The 25,686-nt window shown below is 47.8% G+C and overlaps 1 protein-coding gene across 2 annotated transcripts in view; it reads right to left on the bottom strand.

Annotated features, from left to right (window-relative positions):
• ESRRB (estrogen related receptor beta) overlaps positions 1-25,686 on the bottom strand; it is a 166,438-nt gene that overhangs the window by 12,149 nt on the left and 128,603 nt on the right. For both annotated transcript variants that reach the window (XM_073349256.1, XM_073349257.1), the window contains 3 exons: positions 14,195-14,305; positions 13,086-13,247; positions 938-1,207 (listed from right to left, as the gene is read on the bottom strand). In XM_073349256.1, coding sequence (XP_073205357.1) covers positions 938-1,207; positions 13,086-13,247; positions 14,195-14,305 — 543 coding nt within the window. The remainder of the gene's footprint in view (positions 1-937; positions 1,208-13,085; positions 13,248-14,194; positions 14,306-25,686) is intronic.

Below are 25,686 nucleotides of genomic sequence, written 5' to 3'. Positions count from 1 at the left end.
AGCTTTCTCTGCCCTAATCCCAACCAGTGCACCTCACTCTGCTCTGGAGGGCCTCTCCCCATTTTCTGGCTAAAGTGGAGTTTACTCTCTGTGGCCTGTTCAGACCTTGGCTTCTCTGGTGAGGCTGCCAATGAAGGGGGACAGTCAGTGCCGACTGTAGTGGTGGTTTTGGTGTTGTAGCCACTTGTCAACTGGGATTGGAACTCTCAACTAATTTCACACTGGCCAGCATACACCCATACATTTGAGTAGGGTATAAAATCTGATTTTACAGTCTGACTTCTCTCTAGTCACCACTGAGTTGGACCAGATTCAGACAGGGCCTTTGAAACAAAAAGTGCTGAATCCCATTTTCCAAGAGCCATCTGGCTCCCTCTGACCTGGGCTTGAATGGGAACTGGTGACTTCAAGGTAAAGGGTTCCATATCCCATTCCCTTATCCAGCCTGTCCCCCTGACCTAGGTCTGATTGGATCCAGTACACTAGTGGGAAAAAGCTCCATATTCAGTAGTTCTGTCTCCCAAAGCCAGCCAGTCCCTTCTCTCAACAAACTTGAGGTCAGATTGGAGCTGGGGACTCGCAAGTGAAAGGGCTCATATTTCATACCTCAACTCCTGTCCCAGCCAGTCATTCCTCTCCAACCAGGGCCCATATTGGGAGCAGCATTCTAAGAGGGAAAAGGGTCTATACCCTATTTCCAGACCCCCTGGAGATAAGGCCTACATTTCCACCAGGTACTCAATTCTCTTCTAAACTGAAGGAAAAACAGTGTGGGAGAGTGGGTGCTGTGTTAGACCCACTGGAGAGACTCATTGTTACCAGGAGGCAGAGCATTGCCAGGCACTAGTCCTCTGACTCCTCAGGAGCATCTTAGAATGCTAGATCCATGTTGGCCTTGGCTCCCTGAGCCTCACACCAGACCGGGTCATGGCTTTACCTGAGTTGGCAAGGGCCAGGGCCTTGAGTGTGACAAACTCCTCCTTCTCCACCTTCAGCTTCTTGTACCGGCGCACCAGCTGCAGGATGGCCATGTAGAGCTCCAGCAGCCCCGTCAGGCGCGAGTGCTCCTCATCCATTATGTAGTCCTCGGCATAGACCAGCTTGTCCTCGTAGGGCAGTGAGCGGTACACAATGCCCAGGATGAGGATCTCCATCCAGGCGCTCTGCAGGAGGCTCATCTGGTCCCCCAGAGAGAGATTAGAGAAACCTGGCAGGGCAAACGACAAGCAGGGTCAAACTGGGATGGGCTCCAAAGGCTGTATCCCCCACAGCTCCCCAGTTTTTCTGGGAGTCACTCCATCTTCCCAATCCCCTGCTCATTACATGGAATCTCTGAGCACCTCTCCAAAGCCTGTGGTGAGCCTGCCAGCTCTGGTCAACGTCCTTGGGTTTGTGGGGCTCCTGCTAGCACTCAAAAACTGCTGTGGAGACAGTGCTCTGAAGTTGTGGCCTGGGCTGGAGCTCTAATGCCACCTCCTTCCCCCCAGGCTTCAGAGTCTGAGCTGCTATGTCTACAGAGCTATTTTTAGTGTGGTACTGGGAACCCACGTCTCTTGACCTGGGCTGGAAGGCTTGCTGCTGTGGGCCGTGTAGACATGCCCTGTCTAGGTACTTACGTGGCCCTATCATGTAGTGTCTGGCACCTCTGGAATTCACCCATCTCTCTATTTCCCAGTCCACCTGAAGCCCTGCCTGGAATCCATCCTTTGTGTTCCCCATTTTTCCTTGCAGCGCTGTCCTGAATACAGCCAAGTCCTCAGGCCACACCATGGTGGGATGTACCCTGACCCTGTTCCTCCTGCAGTACTGCCTGGTAGGTACTTTTCTTCCCTGTTCCTCATGCTGTATTTTATGTAATGCAACCCATTGTCTCCATACCCCAGCCAGGAACTCTGCTGACTTGACAGGGAAGCACTCCAAAGGGAGAGAGTGGACTCCTGATGGGGTAGGAAGAGAAGACGCTTGCCTGAGTTTCAAGCTCATCATGATCAAAATGCCATCTCAGCCAAGTGGCAAATTCTCTTCCACTGTAGCACACTGGAGGATCAAAAGTTAAATCCATATGAAAACATTATCCACTTCTGACCATCACGACTCCCCGCACTCAGCGACTCCAGCTTTCTAGTGAAAGAGCCCCACCCAATATTGAAAAATGCTCAGGCTGCCAGACCAAACCCTAAAATACCAACAGATGCGTCAGTATGAACAAACCAAGCAGCAAGATGGTACAGATCCCTCCACAGACATAGATCCTGGCCCACATGAATAGAGCTCACTACAGAGACAGGCAGACCTGAGGCAGACCCTCCCCAAATACAGACAAAATAACCATAAACTGGGAGGCACAAAGCACTGCTCACACCAAAAGAAGAGTGAGTTCACAACCCACGTGACAGAGGAGAGTGAGACGAGAGGCTTTCTCTGCTCCAGTGTCTGACATAAAAGGGAGTTTGAGAAAGATTTCTCCAGAAATGATCAGACCTCATCAGAAAAGCTATGAGGAAAAACTCTGCTGGAGCCTCAGATAAAGGAGCGATATGGCAGAGATGACCTCAGGCTCTGTAGCAGCCTGACATTGGATCCTGAATGGACACAGTTGCCCTGCGTCTATTTGTCAGAAATCACGGTATGTAGTGTCCCTGTCCACCCTGACAGAGACCTGAGCGGGGTGTCTGTCTCTGTTTACACTTGGGCAGCACTGGGGCAGCCTGTCCTGGCAATAGAGTTTCACAGCACTGAGTTGAAATGGGAAGGCCTGGGTATTTCTAAGCAGCAGGAACACCTAAGACTTGGTGTAGCATTCTCTCCCCTCTCTCACCTTCAGGCTGCTGCCTCTCTCCCCAACACTGGCTTTTTTTTTTCCCTCCAGTTTTCTCTCATAACTCAGCATCCTCTGCCCCTGGATCACTCTCCTCCTGCAGCCCTGTCTGAGCTCATTAGCCTCTGCCTCTGAGACTCCCTAGCCCGGCAGGCTGCAAACTGTGTGCAGTGAGATGCCCTTTATTCCCACAGCCTTCACCGCTCACGTCGCTGTGTCTGGGCCCAGGTCACCAGCCACTGCAGTGATCATTTGATTTCTCTTGTTATCAAGTCAGCAATTAACAAAAGAGCTGGTGATTGCTGTATTGACCGATTGTGGGTTCTGTTTTTCTATCTGTGCTATCTCAGCCCAAGGAAGTGAGGGCAGAGGGATGGGTTAGTCTTATTTATTTATCACTACGCCATGTTTTGTGTTTGTGTTGCCAGGGGAAGAAAAGGGTGATAATGGCATGGCAGCCCTTGGACATCCAATTTCCCTTATCAGGCCCCTGAATAGAAAAGAGGCCCCAGGCTACATTAATTAACAGATACCAATCAGCTGTCACGTGTTGTGTGAGTGTGTGTGAGAGAGGTCTGGGGGTAGCAGTGCGTGGGAGGGAGGAATCGATAATCCATTGGGGAGGAGTGCCAGAGGGAATAAGGGAACAGCTAAAGACCACCAGGGAGACAAGCTGGAATAGAGAGTGAAATGAGTTAGATTGAATCCCTAGCTGAGAGCTATCTGCCCAACAGCGTCTGGTCTATCATCATTATGCGAGGGATGCTCGCGCAGAATCCCCATTGCCACAGGCTTCTCTCCAGATAACAATCCAGGCCTGTTCCAGGCCTTGGATATATTTGTATAGGAAGGACCTGCTGCGTTCTTGAGTTAGCTGTGCTCCGCCAGAAGTGCGTGGAGGTCCTGGAGGGTTCAGTTTTCACATTAGTAAAGTTTGGTGCCCCCTACTGCAGGCTGTCACAGCCAAGAGAACAGTAACATATGGGTTCCTTCTTTTAAAAAATCTGTTTCTCTTAGATCTGCCTCTTCATTGTCCTCAGCCCCTCCTCGGCAGTTAGTATACAGTCCCCTTTACCCCAGCCCTTGAAGGCAGTATTCTGAGTAAATGGGAGAATGGGCTGAGGTGAAGTGCGTATCAGGCTCCTGATCTCCTGACACCTTGCTGACACTGCCCTCTACTGCATGTGGAGCTGATGCTATCCCCTCTGGGAGAGAGGACGTCTGCTGTGCAGAGTAGTTATAGCTTCGGTTCCCAAAGTTTATAGCCTCTCTCTCTCTCCTATCTGCACTCCCCATTCCTACCCTCAGTCCAACTACTGTGGCATTATCCATTCATTCAGCTACGGAAAGGAAGGCTGGTCCAGTGGTTTGGGCTCTAGCCTTGAGGGCCCTAGATTCAACTCTCACAGCTGTCCTGGGTCAGTTGCTTAGTCTTACTCTGCCTCAGTTCCCAATCTGTAAAATGGGGATGATAGCACTTCTCTCCCTAAAAGAGGTGTTGTGACAATAAATATGGTGAAGATTTTGAGGTGTTCAGCCATCTGGTAATGGGGCCCAGACACACAGAATTTCCTCCTGCTTTTCTTTTTGGATAGCGTCAATCAGTTCTTCCAAGTTATTTCCTTTCTTTGCAGCTGCTGGTGTGCACAGTATGTGGCTTTGCAGGTGCGTGTACAAAGTCCATCCTGCTCTCTATGGATCTTGTGCATTGCTTTGATTCCTTTGGCCTCCCAGAGCAATGCTCAGATGCATCCACCTCTGTAAGTACACCTTATTAATCACCAGTCTTCCCACGATGTCATCCATGACATCTCCAGCTTGACCTACTTGTCCCCAGTCCCAGCAGGCAGTACATCCTTTCCCCACTATGCCAGCACCATCAGAAACAGCCCCCTTTGCTCCTGCACAGAACTGTGTCCTAAACTTTCTCTTCAAAACACACCGTGGAACCCCATCTCCTGCTGGGTTCTGATTCCCCCTGGGCTCAGTCATTCTCGCCAAAGTGTCGCCTCTGCACCCTAACTCCCATTCCACCTGCAGCTGCTGGTCTAAATCCCCCTTTCACACAGGCATGCTCTCCATTGACTGCAACAGGCACCCACGTAAGAGCGAAATGTGGCCTGCTTCCTATACTGCCATTGTATTGTTACATACAGTGCCTCCTTCATGGCCTGTACAAATGGCAAGCACTTGTGGAAAACTGCTAGAAAGTATGCTCGCTGGAAATGAATTGTGTATATTAGATGGACCTATGCAAGTAATTTTCAACCATTCCAGACTACTGTACCCCTTTCAGGAGGCTGATTTATCTTGTGTACCCCAAGTTTCACCTTGCAAAGTCAGACATAAAAATACAAAAGTGTCACCGCACACAATTACTGAAAACCTGCCGACTTTCTCATTTTTACCATATACTTATAAAATAAATTATGATCCTCCCCTCCAGTTGAAAAACTCTGATATAGTACACAGAGCAGTATAAACTGTCAGTGTGAAATTTTGGTTTGTATTGATTGTGCTAGTGCTTTTCATGTAGCCTGTTCTAAACTAGGCAAATATCTAGATGAGTTGACATACCCGCTGGAAGACCTCTGTGTACCCCCGAGGTACATGGACCCTTGGTTAAGAACCACTGACCTATGGCACCTGTGCCTGTCTCTCTTACCCCCCTCAGAGATCAGTCATTACCAGAGAACTGTGATTTAAAGAGCCAGATTCTGATCTCACACTGGTATAAATTAAGTAACTCCATGGACCCCAGGCGAAGTGAACTCTGGATTTACGCTGATGTCACTGAGATCAGAACGTGGCCCGAGGAGTTTAGGTCGAGATTTGTGGTAAGAACTAGAAGCAGTGAGCAAGCCTGTCCCCAGGAAGAAGGAAGCTTCCTGTTCAATTGGAGCTAGTTAGTAGCAGTGTGAGGTTACAAGTCAGTTTGCATCAGCATGGACTCTACACCCAGCTTCAGCCATCTCCTCTGTTCTTGTCCATTCTCCAGAATCTCTGTTAGTTGGACTAAAATTGGGAGAGTTACTGGCCATAAAGACCTAATCTATATGCACAGCAAACTCACCAGTTGCCTCCTATACCAATGAAGAAACAAGACTAGGGAGGCAGGAATGATAAGAAACAGTACATAGACAAAACCCCACTGAATGCAAAAATAGAGATACAGGGTTAGCTGCTCAGGTCTGCCTGAGCTTTGCTCAACACAGAGCAAAGAAACTGTTTTATGTCACCTTTGTAACCCATGCAGCTGGCTAACGGCTGTTTGGTGCAAGTTAGAGCACTATTTAGGGTTGCTCTAACTTCCACCCAGCCACAATGGCCCCCAACCCAAGGGATAGTTATGGCAGTTGGGGATTGTTGGTCATGCATCCTTTGCCATAGCAATGCTCCCTAGGCCAGGCAAACAAGATTGGTGGTGTAGAGCCAACTACACTAGGCCTATACTGCCTGGAGATCCCCCTCTGACAGGGGAATTCTCAGGAAGCCAACTAAGCAGCTTTGCACCAGCAGACTGGCATAGAAGCACAACAGTGGGGGGCCAGCAACTGGCTTGCAAGCTAGGGCCCCCAGTTCCCCAATTTTATTTATTTGTTTTATAGTAGAAGGATCATGGCTCTGTTGTCCTGGGCACTGCTTGACAATCAGAAAGATAGAGCCCCGAAGATTATACAGCCTAGGGCCCTGATGCTGCAATTGCTGTGTGGAGAGGTATATATTGGTTTCACCTTGACCAGCTCTCTAATATACAGAGCCCAACTGCATTAATGATACAGCATCTAAGAACTTCCAGCAATATGACTGCATTACCTGTGCTGTTTGCCAGCACAGCCTTCAGAAAGACCCAGCAATGAAAGGTAAATCGCCTCCACTAGATTACGACACTGGGGAACCTTCAGCAATGAGACATGATTGTCTCTGTGCTACTATATTAGGGCCTGGTCCTGAAGGGTGCTGAGCACTCAACTTCCTGACACCACTCCTACTGCTTATGCCCTTGTACTGAAGCATTCAGGAATCTACCGTGATGTGCTGCAGCTGCGTTCGCTCTGCTATACCCTAGCACTGTACCTGGTCACCTCTAGCACAGAGCCACACATGCATTTCCTTCCCATGTATTCCAGCTGCAGGTTGCCATATCCCCTGTGGAAAGTTATTTGATTTGCCCTAGCTGATGTAGTGACATTTGGGTTTTTTTATTTCAGTGATTTGGCAGGGTGAGGTCCCAGAATTTTTTTTTAAACCCACACACATAATTTGTGGCAAGTGGAGTTCATAATCTGTTAATTTATTATCATTTCTGTCATCCTGGAGGGCCATTAGCAGAGGTAATAAAGGGAGCTGTAATTATAGGATCTAAGGCCACTCCAGACACAGCTGCTGTCACTCCACTTGCCATATTTCATTCTGTGCTGGTGCTATCAGCTTCCTAGTGAAAACAGCACAACGGCTACCTTGGGACAGCCTCTGTTCTTGTCCCTCAAGAGAAGTCTCCTCGTCCCGCAGAAAAGCACATGTAAAAGGTAGATGAAATACAAATGTGATTGACAGAGGGGCTGGGTGGAAGGAGAAAAAAAAAAGGGAGAGCCTCATCCAAAGGGCAAGGACTCCAAGCTGGCTGGGGAGGACACTGAGCTAATAATGTTTGCTGAACACTTTTAAATCGTGTTTTCATGTTCCTGATTGCAGGAGAGTGGCTTTAAGCTTAATCAGTTTCATTTTGCTGACATTAAAGAGTAAGAGTTTGCTCTGGGACCTGGTATCTGAAGTGCAGGCAATCCTGTGCCTTGATTTTAAAAACAGCATTCTAATTTAACACAGGACTGACAGATGTGATCTTTAGTCCTTTCGCCTTGTTCTTAGTGTCTGAGATCCAGGGGCTAGGTTCACGAGGGGGGGCTTAGGCGCTAAACTGCCACTTTAGGTTCCAAAGGCTTTGTCTACACTGGCAAGTGAAAGACAAAACTTTTGTTGTTTAGAGGTGTTTAAAAAAACACACACACACCCAAAAGACAAAAGTTTTGTCAATGACAAGTGCTGGTGTGAACAGCGCTTTGTCAGCAGGAGCGCTCTTGTTGCAGGTGGAAGTTTTTTGTCAGCAGCCGTGTCGCTAAAAGCTGCATAGTGTAGACATAGCCTTTAAGTCCAACATTTAGAGCTGCAAAAATTCCTATTCCCAGCAGCTCCTTAACCCTGCAGGCACCTAAGTTTCCACTGATAAGGTCCCCATGGCATCTAAATTTCTGCCAGGGCCGTGCGCATGTCCCCAGCTGCTCAAGTGTGGGGGGGCAATGACAACTTAAGTAGTCACTGGAGCAGGGATTTGAACTCTCCCACAAGTGCCCACCCACTGAGTCAGTCTCAAACTCTAACCCTCTATGGAATAAAACCCCAAAACAAAAAGCACAGTCACAAATGGGACAGATCACAGCTATGAAAAGAAACCAGCCAACTCCTCCCCATCCCAGTTTTGGTCTGAGAACTAAGAGGTCAATTTGATGTCATAGGCCATCCTGAGGCTGCCATTTTGCCAAATTCATCTGTTTTTTTCCTTAGCCATTGTGAGCAACTGAATGACTGCAAAAATAGTGTGAACTAGAGTTTCAGGTAAGGCATTCTGTGCCTGAAAGCGGGCTGACCTGCAGCTCTGCCAGAGGTAGTATAAAATTACTGCAGTAACAACTGCCATAGGCTCAAAGAAAATACACAGCAAATGGCTGTCCTACCTTATCAAGGTAGATACCAAATCCTTTGGTGTCTGAAAAGGTTCAAAAGCCAACTGGCCATAAGTCTGGCCATGCAACAGTGGAACTCTCCTTTTCAGACCAAAAGATCCCAAGTGTGGCCATTAAAGGAGCAGAATAGTAGGAAGTGTGCCATGGGGTGTATCCACACTGCAGAAAAAGCCATGTGGCAGCCAGTCTCATAAGGCTTGCACTACGAGGCTAAAAATAGCAGTGTAGGTGTTCCCACTCAGGCTGGAGCTTGGGGGGAAGGGTCTCAGAGCCTGGGCTCCAGCCCAAGCAGGAACGTCTGCAGTGCACGGGAACCCACAGTCTCCTCTGTCCTAGGGGAAGCCTTTATCTACTATGTACTTCCCTTGTGAGCTATCTCTGACATACAATTTCTGGTGACATACCTGCCAATGTCTATCCCTGTACTTGAAGAGAACTCTATTATTTCGAATGAACCATGGTGCCCCACTAAGACAGCCTTGCAGACAATTCAAATTTATGGAATGATGTTACGAAAAATATTCCTTCAGGACGCTCTGGTATAGTGCACTCCTAATGTGTGAGCCACATGCCAGAATGCTGTTGCCTGGATTTGCCAATGGGAGATCAGTTTAACATCATAAACAAGCTGTTTGTAAGAAGGAGTCTGCTGGGCTGTTGCAGGAAAAATACCTGTAGGGGCCTCTTCCCCTTAGCCCCAGGGCGATTTAAGTATTTTTATACAAAGTGGGAAAGCTTCAACAAGAGAATCCCAAGTGGCGGAAGGCATCTCTGGCCAGCCTTGACTTGAGTTAACTACCTCTGAGGGCCTAGCTTAGGCAGCTCCCCCCTTAGCATACTGGCTTCTGTTAATCCCCTTTTTTGCTCCGAACTCTCCCCAGGCCTGGGTGCCTAACTTGAGGCTCTGAATTCTACTGGGTGGCAGGGTGCCTAACGGCTATGCACTGCAAATGCTCAGCCTAAGTGCCCCTTGGGAATCAAGCCTCACATGTCTATGAGCGCAGTTGTGTGGGAACCTGAGCATGCGATCACCCTGATGTGTGAGCTCCTTGGTGTCTGGGGTTCGGGGAGTGCAGACTCAAGGGAACAGACTGCATTGACATGCCCATTTGAGTCAGTCCCCTTCCCCGTGCTCCTGATGTGCTCAGTTTGTTTTAGTCCTTTTCTATTTCTGATGGGGGATTAAAATAAAAAGGCTGTATCCTATTTTATATATATTAAAATCTCTTGTATAAAGCTGGACTGAGCCCTCTGACCGACCCAGGAGCTGTGTTGATTGGGTTGCCACACTGGGGTTTTTTTGTTTTTTTTTTGCCGGAAAGGGAAATACAGAGAAAACAGAGGAGGTTGCAGGAGTACCCTGTCCTTCTGGAAGAAAAAAAACGCCCCTTTTACAGAGCAGTCGTCACCTTGTGCTTACATCCCCGTTCTAGGAGAGCAGCAGGAGCAGCAGCAAGATGGAAAGTGCATTGGTTCCAAAATGAAATTCAGGGAGGAGTAGCTATTCATCACAGGTGTAAGCAAGAGATCCCTGAGCTACTGTAGGGCATCCCCAGTGCGTAGCAGTGATAATGGCCTGCAACACCTAGGTGTTTGGGAACTAATAGCCACAGTGACAGTAATCTGTGAGTAACTGTGTTTGGGTATGTCTATCTAGCAAAAACAAAAAGACCATGGCAAGGACTCTCAGGAGCTAAATATAGCAGTGTAGACATTTGTGCTGGGGCTGGAGCCCGGGCCCACCTGAGCAGGAACATCTACACTGTTATTTTTAGCCCTGTGGCGTGAGCCTGAATCAGTTCACCTGAGCTCTGAGACTCACTGTTGTAGGGTTTTTAGGCTGTGGAGCCATACCCCTAGCTGCATTGTGATAATGCCCTTTCTGTTAATGGAGTTAACCCTGCTGCTGGGTTAATGGAGCAATCCAGGCTGAGATTCCTCAATCAGCAACATAGCCTTGTTTGTGCTGAATCAGCCTCAGGTGGATTCCACAGCTAGCAAGTGGTGTAATCCCTGATACTGAAGATCTCCTTTAAGAAGGGCACCCATGGCATTAACCTCCGCTCAGAAACACTGCCTGCAGAAAGACCTATTTCTTCAAACTCTATAATCAGGGGTGTGGCTCTATGAAACACCTAACTCGTAGGCATCTAGCAAATCACTGGAAGAACAGTGGGAGCCACAAAGCCTGAGTTAGGCCCCTAAGCTCCCTATACAATGAATGGGGGAGAGGTAGGTGCCTAAGAATGGGATCCATAAAAGCCTGCACGCTAGGCAGAGAGCCATGTAAAGTAGTCAGTGGGTGATGCCAGCAAGAGGGGTGTGTCCTAATCCCCACCACCCACCCACCCACATCATGGAGATAGGCATCTAAATCCAGGCTGCAGGCACCTATTTCTGCTTGCAATCCATAGCCAGGACCCGCTGTCTAGAGTCAGATGGTGTCGCCATCTCAGCCATTTCTTGTGAGGAGGAGGTGACAGTGGTGACCTTCCTTACAACCTTTAGCGCAGTGGTTTGGGTACTCACACGGGACATGGGAGATCCATGTTTAATTCCCCCCTCTCTGCCTGATGGGTAGAAGGGATTAGAACAGCAGTTGCACATCTCTCAGGCGAGTACCCTAACCACTGAACTGGAGAGTGTTCCTCACACTCTAGGGCCAATTAATATATTTTTTTAATGAAAGTAGAATGACTTCAACAAGAGAGACCCACATCAGAATATCCTATATCCCAGTGGTTTGGGCACTCACCTGAGAGATGGGGAAACCCCTGTTCAAAACCGTTCTCATTGGACAGTGCGGGAATTGAACTGGAGTCTCCCACATCCCAGGTGAGTACCCTAACCACTGGATGTAAGGGAGGCCCCCTTGTGATGTTTGGCATGCTCTGAGTACACCTACTGGATTGGGCCCTGGGGGAGATAGGCGGGGGAATGCCTGTCTTCCCCTGTTTGAGGATTTTGCTGGGGTTTAGGCATGAGAGAGGCGTCTGGACCCCTGCCGGATGCAGCAGTGCACATGCCCAGAGGGGCCTAGGGAATTTTTACAGTGGAAACGTAGGTGCCAAGTGAGTTTAGGCGCATATAGAGTTGGGTGATAGCTGAGCGGGGATTTTGTGGATCACAGTGTTATCTAAATCTGCACTTCAGGTGCCTAAATCCTTTTGTGGATCTAGGCCCAAGGTACCCACTTCAAACAGCCCAGGAAGTCTTCTCAAGGGGAGCCTCCAACCTTAGAATCCAATGATGACAAATTTTACAGGGAAACAGTCACTTAGAACAAAGAGGAGCGGCAGTCAAAGAGAGAACAAGGACAAGCTGCAGAAATTAGTCATTGTGTGAGCCAAATGTCTGCTAGGCTAGGACAACTGACCTATAGCAGATATTCCCAAATGATCAGATGGGGTCGAAAATGTTTCATGGAAACATGCTGCATGGCTGAAGCAAGGAACTGATGAACCAAGAAGCGGGATGGGAGAGTGTGAACTTGTACTGAAGCTGGAGTAATATGTGCAAGATTTGGCAGCAGATTAGGTCCAGTAGCTGAGTACAAAATGTTCCTCTGGGCTTGGGGGAAAGAAGGGAGAGGGGATGAGACTGCTGTATCAGATTATTCATGCCGCATGTCTATTTGAAGCAGTCTTCTGCAACGCAGCAAAGTGAGCCCTGGGGACACTTTCTGAAAGCCCTCCCTACTAGCCACTGCACTTTTGCTTTGCAATCAGAACTTCTGTTCAAGGTGCCAGGGCATCTCCCTTTGATACTTTATGTTATGGAGCTTGACATAAGGTCAAGCCGTGGACTCAGAATGCAACTCTTCCAACAGCAGGAATCACATGGGAGCCCCCAATATCTGAATGAGGGAGATGGCCACTCCTTCAGTCCTGGATCTGTTACTGTAGTGCTGATAGTCTACATGGACTGCTGCTGCTGTGCTGAACGAAGAGTATGGAAGTCCTGTGAATGCTCCAGTCAGCTTCCTGTCAGAGGTTGATCACATCACAGTCAAAGTGTTCCCAGCCTCCATCAACACAGGAAACAGGAGCTCCAGAGTGGCGCCTTAATCAGTGTCCTGTATGAGTGGGCCTTGCTCTGTGGCTTCGCTCCTTATGGCTAGGAAAGCTTCCCCTTCAGATGGGCGGTGAGCTCCCTATTCTGTGGTGGTGCAGCAAATGTCATGCAAAATCACCGAAGCCTACCACTGTACCACCTAGTCCCAAAGGTTAATCAGCAGGGGTTATTGCTGTACCACTCGGTCACAGGCACTACTGACTGTTGTACAATATCATCTCTAAGGCTACCACATAATCCCAGGACACTACGTGTATATAATAATTAATTTACACAAATTAATACACACTGTATTGGAACTCAATGTTAATGAGGCTTCACCATGAGCAGCTTTCTCTTGAAGTAGATTCAACCCATCAGAGTGCCAAAATAAAGTGATGCTCACAGAGTAAATAATCACCTCCCCTTGTCTTTCACACTAATGCCCCCATCCGTAACTTCCCCTTCATTACCTGGGATGTGCTTTGCCCATCCAATGATCACCACCAGTTCCCTGTCTGCTAAGTCACAGAGGGTTGTCAGTGCTTTGATGTCACTCTCCGGCATAGTGGGGTCAGGCATGGCATAAATCTTCTCTGGCTCAGCCACCAGCAAGTGGGAGACGATCTTAGTCACTGCAAATGTCAAAGGAGAAGTTACTACTGTACCTTTCAGGAGATGGTGTGTATGTAGCAGCTTTCAGACAACACTTAGCAGGATACACAACTGATAGGAGTTCTCGTACCATACGGCCTGCAATTTGGGATCTCAGAAATGTGTTTTGTTCACAGCAGGAGGGAGACTGCACTGTAGTTAAGAGTAGAGTTTTCAAACTTCTTTGGCTGCATATCCCTTTCCAAATAATATAGTCTACCAGATACCCCCATCTGAGATAGGATAATAATAGACCTATGATTAGATTGCCAAGTCTTCCTAAATAAAATGCGTTGTCCGCCATTACAGGACTTTTCTCATGAATCCCCTGATAGAGCCTGCGTACCCCTATGGGTATGTGTACACCAGTTTGAAAAACACTGGTGTAGAGGTTGGAAACTAGAATCTGTGATTCTTCAGTACTGAGCCAACACCTGTAGAAGTCTGAAAAAAGCAGGAGCCCATTTTAAGTCATGGCTCAGTTATACCAGGTAGATCCCATGGGGATATGACAGGGTGAGAGAAGCCTAAGATGAATGTGATAGACAAACAACTGTTGGGATTTTGAGAAGTTCAGAAAACAACTTGGTGACATGGTAGAGAGAGATCAGGGTGTGAGGCTGATTTAGTGGATCTTGGGTGCAGGGAAGACCAGAACATCACTGAAGTTATACAGTTAGTCTCCCTCTCTGAGAAAGCTCTGACTGATGATCCAAAGAATCCCATCATCAACGGGCCACAACCTCAGATGACACTATTCCACCCACACACTATACTCATTGGGAAAAAAATGAATATCTGACAATGGTGATTTGTAATGGAAACAGAAGGGGACAACAACCACACAACATTATTTGTGCATCCATGGCACCAACAGAAAAAGAAGCTGTGCTGGCCTTAAGGAAAACAATAGGAAGCTTGTACATACATGGCTTTTTGGCTGGAGGAGGGATCTGTAAGCTCAGATAAGTACTGCTCTCAGAGTCCAGTCTTCTCTTGTACTTCTGGCGTCCTCCGCGGACTCGATCCAGACGAACCCCTGTGGGTAAGAGAGGAAAGAAACTCGTGATCCCCTAGCAGTGTCGTAGTGAATCCTGGAATTTCACTGCTACAGCTTTGTAAGAGAGGAGGCCTGGATATTCTTCCTTACCCAGCAGAACTTCCCTGACCAGGCCACCTGGCCTGTCCACTGAATCCAGCACAGCTGTCCCAACAATGCCAGCTGGGCAGCCTCCTGCTCTGACCACATCACTGGGATAGTTACCTCTCTTAAAAACATTAATGAAGACAAAACCCAACCCACCTCAACTCTTGAATCATCATCTGTTTGGTAGATAAATTGAGGGCTTCAGATTTCAGTGCTCTCTGGATGATCATGTTTTTAAAAAGGAAGTCTCAGAAATGTCAATCAAACCTGCGCTTATTAAAAAACCCCTTTAGATTGTTCTTAAAAATGAAAAGTTAAATATTCTGTGACCTTTCACTGTCTATATTTGAGGAAAGCTTCCCATAACAAATAGATTATGAAATATGAATAGAACCAAGATCTGTCGAGCAAGGCAACCCATAACGAAAGTAGAACTAAATATAAACAGAAACAAGACAATGCAACCTCTACCACAGTAAGGCAATAATAAAACTGAACTAGGCAGAAAGCGAAGATTTGTAGCAACAATGCCTCAAATACAATGAGTTAAACAGCAAACAAAGCGTCAAATACAACACCGAAATCACTATACCTATACAAACAGCAACAGCAGGATCAAGCATCGATACAAGAACAGCAGCTGAAATTCTACATCAGTACTAGACTTGAGCAAATGGTGGAAAAATAAGACCATGAATAGTTGTCCAGATTATTAAATAAATTCCTTTCTTGTTGGATCCTTGGTCCTTTGTGTTCAATTTCTATGAAATTGGGGGAATTGAATTTTACATGGACAAACAGCTGTTGAAAGTCAATTGTGAGTATACATGGAAATTGAATTTAAAATTTGCAAATGCAAGTATTCACACCTGTAATATTTGTGTGCTGATTTCATCCAGAGTACAGAAACAACACCATGTGACTTATCTGACCAATCATAATAAGCAACAAATATTTGGTGATCAATCCATACAGTAAAAAATAAAAAAGAGAACGTGATAGATGAATAAATTTTGAACAACACGTACCTTTGAGGAAACTGCAGTCTGCTCACAGATATTTTACAGCAGAAAGAGACTTAATCTGACAAGTAAATTATTCATTTCAGATCAGCACTTTGGTCACTAACCAATACCAACAGCGCGGGAGGAGCTATATGAAAGCCGTGCCAGAAGCAGTGATACCCCTGCCCAATACGAGCCGTCATACCCTGCTGCTAGCCCTACCATCCCTTACCATGCATGTCTGTACGCACCAGCGCCAACACGCTTAGCGGTACAAATACATCGACACCAGCACGCTCCACAACCGTTCTCCTACAGCACCCCGTATAGGGCTACCCAGGGCTGTTGGCAAAGCCCAACGTCAGCGCCCACCTAAGGGCTACAGGGTGGTTTTTAAGCTACAGGCCTGAGTAGTGCGCGAGGGCGAGCCCCGCTGCCGCGCAGTGGCACCTGTGGTACCGATGTAGGAGCACAGTTGTGGGCGAGGCTTCTGCTGACAATGGTGCTGTTCGTGCTGTGTGCCAGGGGTGCCTAGTTCTTGGTATTGCTATTGGTGCTGCTGTTCGTACGCATGTCAAGGCTCTTGGGGCTGCACAAGGAGCTTCCTCTTCATGAAGCACGGCTCTCCAGCGCTGCTTCTTGCACACGAGCCTGGGCGTGGGTAGATAGGTACATTCAATCAGTGCCATCCAATCTGATGGAACAGATTGATTCCCCTGGTATGCCATCCCCACTCCAGGAGCCAGCATTGTAGCGAGAGGAGCCATAGACCCACCTTGCTCCCTTTCAGAGTCCTGCTCCCATGTGGAGAGAAGCAGAAATGACCAGTCCTTGAAATCCCCAGAGCAAAGGAATTGCTATTGTGAGTTGCCCTTGCATAGCCCAGCATGCAGGAAAGAGAGGGGTAGAGCATGAGATGCGGCTGTCGGGGAGTAGAGGGAACATGGCTGAGTTAGGCTCTGCTACACTTGGTTCTCCACTGGCATCGGACCTTGCCCTAGTGGTATAAGTTAAAGCTGTCTCCCTGCAGATGAGGCTGGGCTGCTAAGAATCAGGATGAGATCAGCTGCATGTCAGCCCCTCTCTGCACCAGGCCCCGCACAGTAGAGAATCAAGCCCTAAAACTATAATTTAAGCCATCAGTCTGGGCCCTGGAACTATTCGTTTTAATTGAGATGTTAGGCCTCTCTCTCCACTGCCTTCCCCTTCATATTGTCATTTACATGAGTGCAGAGGGGCGCAAAGTACGTGTCCCACACAATCACTCTGAGTTGGCAGCATTTTACACCCACTTTGCACAGGTGCAAATGATGACACAAGGGCCCTGATGATGTCTGAGCTGTGCCTGGATATAGCAGGGAATGGTGGCTGCATAGAGCAGGGTAAAAGACTGATCTTCAGCCACCTGGCCCCAGGAGAAGTTAGAACCACACAGGGCTTACTCTAACTTCCACTACTGATGTAAAGGCCAATGCCTGTAGATGCACAGATATGGTACGGCTCTACTCCACCACATGCTTGCTGCCCACATCACTCCCCACAAATGCCCCGATACACCCCTTCCCTCCTTGTGCATGGGGTGTGGGAGCAGACTGATGTGAGAGGTGGCAGAGCTTTCAACCAGCAGAGAGTTCACTTATATTGCTTTCTTTTAAGGCCACTCTGTGTCGTTTATATGGTGCAAACTTATTTGGCACGAAGAGGCCTTCGCGGACTGGAGAATCTTACGCAAAGTGCAAGGCAGGAGCCATTCAGCCCCAATGAGTTCAAATAGTTGTTTTTCCTGTGAGTAAAGTCAGGGTATTCAGGGGCTCAGGTACCAGTGCTGAGCAGGGGGAGGGAGGCTAGATGGCTTGACAGAGATATGTCAGAAGAAAGCCCAGGAAGTGAAATGTGTGGAGTCAGAGCATACTGAGCGAGTTTGCTGCAACTGGCACATTTTCTAAGCTCGTCACTGATCCAATGAAGAGACCCACTGAACTCACAGAAAGTCGATAGGACCTGGCTTCCATATTACAGGGGCACCTTGGAAAATTTTAGCGGGTGTTTCTTATTTCCCTGCTCAGCACCAAGGAGCCTGGCTGGACAGCTCCTTCTCTGATGTCCCATCAAGTTCCAGGGAGAGAAGAGAAAAAGAAAACAGCAGAATTTGGAGCCTAGGGAGACCCAGGAAGAATGGTAGACCTGTGTGAGTACAAACCTGGAGTCCTGTATTAGCCAGGAGACCCCAAGACTGGCTTCTCTCCTTTGACTTCTCCATTGAGATAAATCTGTTCAGATTTCAAAAGACAGAAACCCCATGAGGCCTCCACCGCATGCTGTGCTGAATGAGCAGTGCCTCAAGTCAGTCAGTGAGAAAATATGCCTCCCCGGGAAGTGCTGAGTCAGCAACAGAATGGGGAAAAGGCTGTGAAAGTGACAAACATCACGAATATGACTGAATTGCCTGGCCCAAGCAGGGCTTTCTAAATGAAACACAACTTCCCATTCCCTCTCACTAGAGGCTCGCAGCTCCTGTTTCTTCTATGTGCTGATGGGCAGATACGATATTAAAGGGTGGAATCACCTATCCGCTTAGTAGAGGAAGCTGGGAACCAATCTGCAATTCCCCAGAGTGCACTCTCTGCACATTTTGATGAAGCGAAAGGAAAAAAAACCTGGGGAGGGAGTCACTTTACTTTTACCAAAGAGACATGCAGACAGGCGCATCGTCCCCAGCATTTGGCTGGTGGAATGGCTGCACAGGTTGCAGAGGTATTAGGGATCCTCAATCAGATTATAGGGACACAAAGGACTTAAGTGCATTAAAAGAGATAAGAGAGAGAGACAAGGAGATTTACCCTCCATCCCTCCTTCCCTGGCTGAGTGGATATAGGCCTGTTCCTCCAAGGACTTTGGCTTGTTAATTTTGAATGAGACTGTATTTTCCTCCTGTTCCCCATCCAGTGTGACACTCCTTGAGGCAAACGCTTTAAATAAGGTCACAACCATTGTTCTGCCTCAGCAACACAAGCATTAGCCTTAAAGAGACAGTGCGTAGACTGACCCACATGCGAAACATCTCATCCATCTTCCAATCGTTAATCGGAGCAATTTGTAGGCGTGACAAGCAACAAACTGCATGTCAATCCTGGGAACAGTGTGCAAGATAGTGGAGAGACAAGTAACAAGAGAAGTACTCTGCCCTGAAGAGCTTACAGTCTTAACAGTCCCATACAGACACAAAGGCAGCTCAGCTGATAACAAGAGCGCTTACTTTTCTCTTGAACTTTTCACTTCCCTGGGTTTTGTTACTTTTCTGTTTGGTTTGTTTATTGTCTGATTTTGTTATTGCCTCTTACAAGGAAGCGGGGAGGGAAGAAGAAGGGTGTTAAAATGGGGTTCCAAGAGAGATGTGAAGAAGGACTGGACGTGTGGTGGGTGGGGTGAGAAAAGCACAGCCAAGCCCGGAGCAGCATGGGTGCAGTCACAGAGAGGCAGTGTCAAGTCCAAAGCAGGATGGGTGGGGCTAGAGAGGCAGTGCCAGGCCCGGAGCAGTCAGATGAGATAAGAATGGGAGAAAGAAACAAAAAGGGAGACAAATTGTGAGCCTGAGTAGAACAAGGAGGGTAAAGGAAGCAAACAGAGATGAGATGAGAGGCACAGACGAGCCAGGACACCAGGCTGTGCAGGGCCTGGAAACATATGGATGTCAATCCGAAATCACATGGTGGTTAAGCATTCTGCTTAATTCCTTTGAGGTTGAATTGCAGGCTGTGACACCTGGTATGCAGATACTTGTGGGAGGCAGCCAAGCCTTTAGTGGACACACCTACGCATGATTTGCTGCCTTCAACCCATCCCATGATGGGAGCAAGGGAAACTTGTTACCCTCCAGCTGCTCTATGACTTTCCAACTCATTTCACACAGGGGCCACCACAGTCCAGTTCCCAGCAGGACAGATGTACCCATCAGAAAATCACCACCAGGACTTGGCACTCACTGGCCCCCATGTTGGCAGCTTCAGCAGAGAGGCATAGACAGAATGGGCTTCAGAATTCCTTCCTCACACCTAGAGGGAGTCCCTCCGCATCAGGTGTGAGGCACATTGGCATGGGAAAGTTTGGGGGGAAGTCTGCTTTTTCTATTCCAGTTTTAGGGCAGGGGCTCCTTCTGACATGGATGCTTTCTGTGCTGAGAATGTAAACAATCCCACAGATCTACTTGTGCAGTAACAAAGGGAAGGGCACACTCCAGTCCTGTCGCCTCTGAAAGGAACACCTGTGTTAGCCCTGACACGTACACGAGACTCCCTTCTGACCAGCGTCTGCCATGTTTGTCTGGCTTTCTTTGATTAGAGGTGTATGTTATTAGTTCCCCTGCCTGCCCTATCCCAAAGGGGGTCCCAGGATGAAGGAAGGTGGAGGCCCTGGACTTGGGTGTTTGCCTGGTCCTTTTCAACCCATCATTCTGCCCTGGTTAGGGCTGTCAGTTTTCTAACCATCCTGTTGGTGCCACTCGTGTTCCAGGAGCTCACGTGAAAAAGTCTGTACCAGTGCCAAGCCTCTGCAGTGCAAGAGCCAATCTGCTGATCTGTTCAAGCTCCCTGCAATTCTCTGCTGTGCCCCCTCAGAGAGACATCTGCCTGACGAGTTCAAGATCACATGTCCCCTCACTGACTTGATAACATCAGGCTTTGGGGGTTTTTTCTTAATGGGAGTAAAATAATTCCAGCGTTTTTTTTAAAAGCTGGACCCACGCCTAGTCCGTCGGAAGTAAAAATAGCCGAGTGTGCAGAGGCAGCAGCACGGGAAATCAGGTTTAGTTTCTCTTTTATATTCTGGGGGCTAAAAATACTCTTAAAAGCTCTGTGAAGCTCAGCCTTGGCCAGTGGGAAATGCAGCCTAGGCCCAATATCAGCTGTCACATCGAATTACTAGCCTCACATCACTTTCTATAGAGTCCTATCACATGCTCCTGAACTGATAGTAACAGAGCGATCTATCCCAGCCCGAAGGGCTCACAGCAGAATTTTGCCAAGTGGCTTTGATGGGATGATTGGTACCCAGATTGAAAAGAACATAATTAAATGGAGCTCTAAGAGAAATGCATAGGCCAGGGAGTGATGCCCTAGTGTTTGCACCACCGCATGGCTGTGCCCTGGATACAGAGGCCAGAAGCTGCTTTCACAGGCTAACTGGAATCAGGTACAGCTTCTACTCCCGTGCACCACTACCACGGGTATTCATACAATGCCATAGCTGTGAGCCCCCCTCCTGGAGGTAGGTACCTATGCCAAATCAGCAGCTTAGGTACCCCATACCCTAGCAGCCGAAAATATCTCTTGCTTTCTCTCTCTCCTGCTCACACTCAATACCTTTCTCGTGCTCGCCCTGCATTTGCATGTACCCCTGGCCGTCCCACCCCCTATTGGTGGCCTGCCTCTGGCCCTCCTGATGTGGTGGCTGGCAGGTGACAGGTGTTAGGCACGCTCTGCACATGCCCATGGGATCAGACCCTGCTGGCAAGATAGGCATTCCCCTGAGTTTGAGAATCTAGGTACGGGGCTGCTTTGGCTTGAGTTAAGGCTCCAAGTAGCTCACTAGCCACTGGGATGGATTTGGCATTTAGGCAAATGTTGACTGGTGGAAGCTTAGCCGCCTGGGGCCTCAGACGCCTACGGGTTTGGCAGCAGCTTTGAAAAGGTCAGTGGCAGCTAATGGTGAACTTAGGCACTAAAGTATCTTTAAAGATCGGGGCCTTAGACACTTGGAAAATAAATGGGACATAGGCTGCCGAGTGTCTGTCACTTTTGAAAATGAGACCTAGTAGGCACTTCTGAAAATTTTATCCAAGTGCCTTTAACTGGCTCAGAGAAGCAGGTATCTAGCATAATCCCACCCCTGCTTGGAGCTCAGTCTTGCTTTCATAAAACGGTTTTAGTTGGCTAACATGTAGCCATATGGGCCTGGACATCTCTGCAGAGCTGGGACCTTCACCAGGATGTCAGATGTCTCCTTTCCCAATGTCCATTTTGTCGAAGTACTGAATAGAATCCCCCTGATGTGGGAAAAGCAGATGGGGGGGGGGAGAGAGGGGGGATGGGAGTTAGATCTATTAAGCTCTCCGAAGTCCCCTAAAATAAATGCCACTTGCAGAGTGCCTGGTGCAGACCTGAAGCTCTTTTTCTGAAACAAGAGCTATATACCACTAATGGAAGCGGGACACCAGGTTTGCTGGTGCAATGGTCCAATTCACTCTGGCAGCAGACTAGATACCAAACTAGACAGCTCAATGATACACAGAGTGGGGGAAACCGGACCAGGTAACCTAATAGTCTGTTCAGGTATGCCAGTGGTCTGATCTGTTATGGCAGGAAGCTGACATACCAGACCAGATGGACCAATGATGTGGCTCCAGTATATAAATTCTATATTCCTACAATGGTAGGTACTCAGGGTGTGGGTGACACAGACATCAAAGTGTTACTGGCCCTGGCTCCTGCTCTAAAGGGCATGGAGTTTGTTTGTTTGTTTTTAAGCACAGGGGTATTTTAGAGAAAGAAAAATTGTTTTTCATTCTCTTTCTTCATTTGGATGCTTAGAAAAGTGATATTTCTGGCATGAGCTAGAGGCAGAATACTCTATAAATACAAAACCATTAAATCCCTGCAGCAGCAACCTGATCGGGGCTGCCTTTTAATTTCCTGACATGAGCTGGCCACTAACCCAATTACCCAGAATTCCCAGAGGAGTCCTCATCCTTCCCACGAAGCACCGAGACAGCCCAAGCATATTGCATGGATTCCAGCTGAGCTTTCACTGAAATCAAATATCATTTAGGAAACTCATGGTCTGAAAACAAGGATGGGGGCAGGAGGTGGAGGAGGGAGGTTTCTGGAAACACTTTGCTCTATTGAGAGATTCTGAAACTTAAACAGAAAAGAGACACCCCAGATTCGGTTACTCTGCTGGAAGCAAGCTCTACTGTTTATCCAGCTTTCTGGGGTTTTGTGCAGGGTTATTAAATGGAAGTGGATTGAGATCACTGATGCCTGCCATTTCCCATTTAGTTACAAGACCACCATATTCTATTCACATCACGAGAGATGTGGGTTGGCCCTGGGTGAGAAGTGAATCTATTTCTGTTACAAACACTGGGTGGCACCTGCCATTCCATGCAGCTGGTTGGGTTGGGAACAGCAAAATGGAGGCTAAACCTGAGTAAAGTGCCATTGTCTACAGGACTTCACAGCTCACAGACTGGGTTCACAGAAAGAAGGTCAAGTAGCAAGGGACAGTTGTTTGGGGTGAGAGATGAGTTTGATTTCCATTCTTCTCATCACTAAAAGTGAACAGTGACTACTTCCCAAATACATGGACATGGAGAGGCTTGGAGAGCAAAAAGATCGAGTTGGTATAAGGTTGGAAGGTCCTAGGATTGAGACCATTCCCATGGCAGTTGGAAATGTGCTGGGAAGGTATACAGTTAACAGAAAGGATAGTTGGGTCAATTCTGTGGTCATTGTTTACTTCCCATTCATATTTTATTTCACTACCTGGCCCCACAATGGTGGTACTCAGGTGATGAGTGCACCAGAAAGAGATTAGATTAGGAAGAGAGGAGTCCAAGAGCTTGTGAGATTGGCAACAGAAAGAATTTGGACACACTGTTGAATTTTAAGGGCTAGTCTACACTGGCAACTCTGCCACAGCAACACTGTGTGGTCACGGCACAGCGCTCTAAAAAAACCCATCTCAACGAGGGGCGTAGCTCTCAGAGCTCGGGCACTGTTTACACTGGCGCTTTACAGGGCTGCAACTTGCTGCGCTCAGGGGGGTGTTTTTTCACTGACAGCGTAGACAAGCCAGCATAGACAAGCCCTAACATATTTTCTGTCACGTCCTTTGCAAATTCACGAGTGTGACAAGTAGCAAAAGGTAGCAAAGGAAAGGCTCATTCTGGAATCTCAGTAACTGGGATTCCTGTACCATGGAAGTTCCAGTTCTTGGGAGAATGGAATATGTAGAGAGGAAAATAAATCATATCCCATTTTTGCCAAGTCAGAGTGTCTTCTGGGAGTCTCTTATTGTTGATGAGAGTCCCTCTTCTGCTCCTGGAGACCCAGCCTCTTCTTTCTGCTATGAAAAGAACCTTCTTTGCATTTGTCAGTCTCACCACATCCCATCTCACAAAGAAACACAAGTTGCACAGTCACTGGGGGAGTCCTCAGAATCCTGGTGCAATGCGATTGGTGCAGGAAAGTAAGAAGAACACTTCCCTTCCCAGACACGCTAAGTATGGAGAATCTTCACGGAGCAACAGCTCTTGCCCTAGGATGGAAGTTCCCATTCCTGCCTTTATTACTCTAGTTCTTATAGGTAAAATGCTGGAAATCTGGGAGACTACAGTTGTTGTCTGCTTTATGCAATAGCTGAACACTCCTTTGCCTCAGGGGAAAGCTTCCCTCATACTATACCTGCCAGGTGAGACAGCATACAGGTTCCTGCAGTGGCCATGGAGGCACCAGATCAGAAGGGGCATCTGACAAACCCCATCCTGGTACCAATCTGCAATTCCCCAGAGTACCAGGTTTAGTTTGAACAGATTTCAGATCCTTTTATGGAATCATTTTTCCTGAACTAGCAGCTTCAGAAACTGCCCCTCCTGAGCAACTTACTCTCAGTCCTTTACAAGCAGTATTTTTAGCAAATTTGAGGCTGGTGAAATGTGTGTAATTAACATCTGTGGAGAGCAAAGCACCTCTGTTTATCCACAGAATAATGGGTACAGCATGAGCAGTGGTAGTGTTAATCCCCACCCGTGGTCTTCTGGGACCATCTCTAGAGTGAGAAGGGCTCCTGGCTCCATAGCCCAATCTATATTTGGCTTATTTGCTGAGAGTGCCAGTGTAGGAGCCAGTTAGTACCAACTGTAATGATAGTTTTTACCAGTCCACGAGGAACTGGATGGAGGCCATTAGCCTATTTCAGAGACTTGCTCCCAGTCCTTACAGCGAGTGGGGACTCAAAAGAGATGAGTCTCAGCACACTGCTTGCAGGGAGCAGAAGATGGCTAAGTCTTAGCAACATAAAACAGATTCTTACTGCTTCACTTGAGAAAGAAAACAGCAAGAATGCAGGATGTGCTCTCCATGGCCAGCCAGCCAGCAAAGCATGACAGGATTATTAGAGGGCTATGCACTTTGGTGACCCCTCCTCTTTCCCCCGCCCCACCCATGTGCTTTGTGAAGGGATCTGGCACTCCTGACTTCAGAGCATTTTTCCCTTCAGAGTTTCTCTGACTCCTATTAGATGTGTGAAATGCTGCTGCAGAAGTGCAGTGGAGCTAAAAGCAGCATCGAGGGAGCAGGCACTGAAAGGACGGGGCCTTTGGAAGATTAAACAGTTTCTCTTTCAAAGTGAAAAGTGACTGAGTGGGCTGAGCCTTGGTAGCCTGCCAGGTGTGTGCCAAGCTGCAATGAGAATAAGAGGCACCAACACAGAACTGTGAGCAGTGGCAGCCACCTGCCGTTTACACGGCTTCAGGGACAAGGCAAGCATTCCCTGCGGGGAAAGGTCTCAGTGGGATATCACAAAGGGCTGAATGACCACACAAGGAAGAAGGAAAGGCTTGTGTCAGAGAACTCCTAGGGCCATTCTGCTCAATAAGCTGCCTGTGAGCTCACCTAGTATGGGGCTGGAGGGTATCTTTGTTGTGCCCTCAATACTTCTGGCAACTTCTAGCTCCTCTCCTTCTTCGCTTTGCGCATTTGTCTGTGGTGAGGTTTCCTGTGATCCCAGCAAACAGGCCTCCTCCCACTCCCTTTCCCCTCAACAAGGGATTTTTCCAGGGGGAATTTAACATGCAGCTGCTTCTCACTGGCCATACATCATCCCCCTTCCCATGTCTTGTAGCTGCTCACGCTGTTTATGTTTAAACAAAGGATTGGCACCCTCTTCTCCTGTTGGCTCCTTCAGGGAAAACTGACACCATAGTCATTTCCATAGCAACACCCTATGAGGTAACAAACATAGGATTGTGACCTCAGTGCAGTATCAGAAAGATGGAGAAGTTGGGCTGGGAGACCTTATCCAATCAGCTTCCATCTGGAACCAATCCCCCTTTCTCTGAACCCATTTACATGAACATTGTCTGAAATTACATCCTTCTCCTCCACTTTTAGACAAAGAAACTGTGAGCATGACTGAAAAACTCTTAGAAAAAAGAAACACAACAGCTGACTGAGGGATGAGTAGCAAAGGCTTATTCTCCCCATAGCTGATACG

This window comes from Lepidochelys kempii, chromosome 6 (assembly GCF_965140265.1).
Source record: "Lepidochelys kempii isolate rLepKem1 chromosome 6, rLepKem1.hap2, whole genome shotgun sequence".
Lineage (NCBI taxonomy): Eukaryota > Metazoa > Chordata > Testudines > Cheloniidae > Lepidochelys > Lepidochelys kempii.
This window is presented reverse-complemented; position numbering and strand designations above follow the sequence as displayed.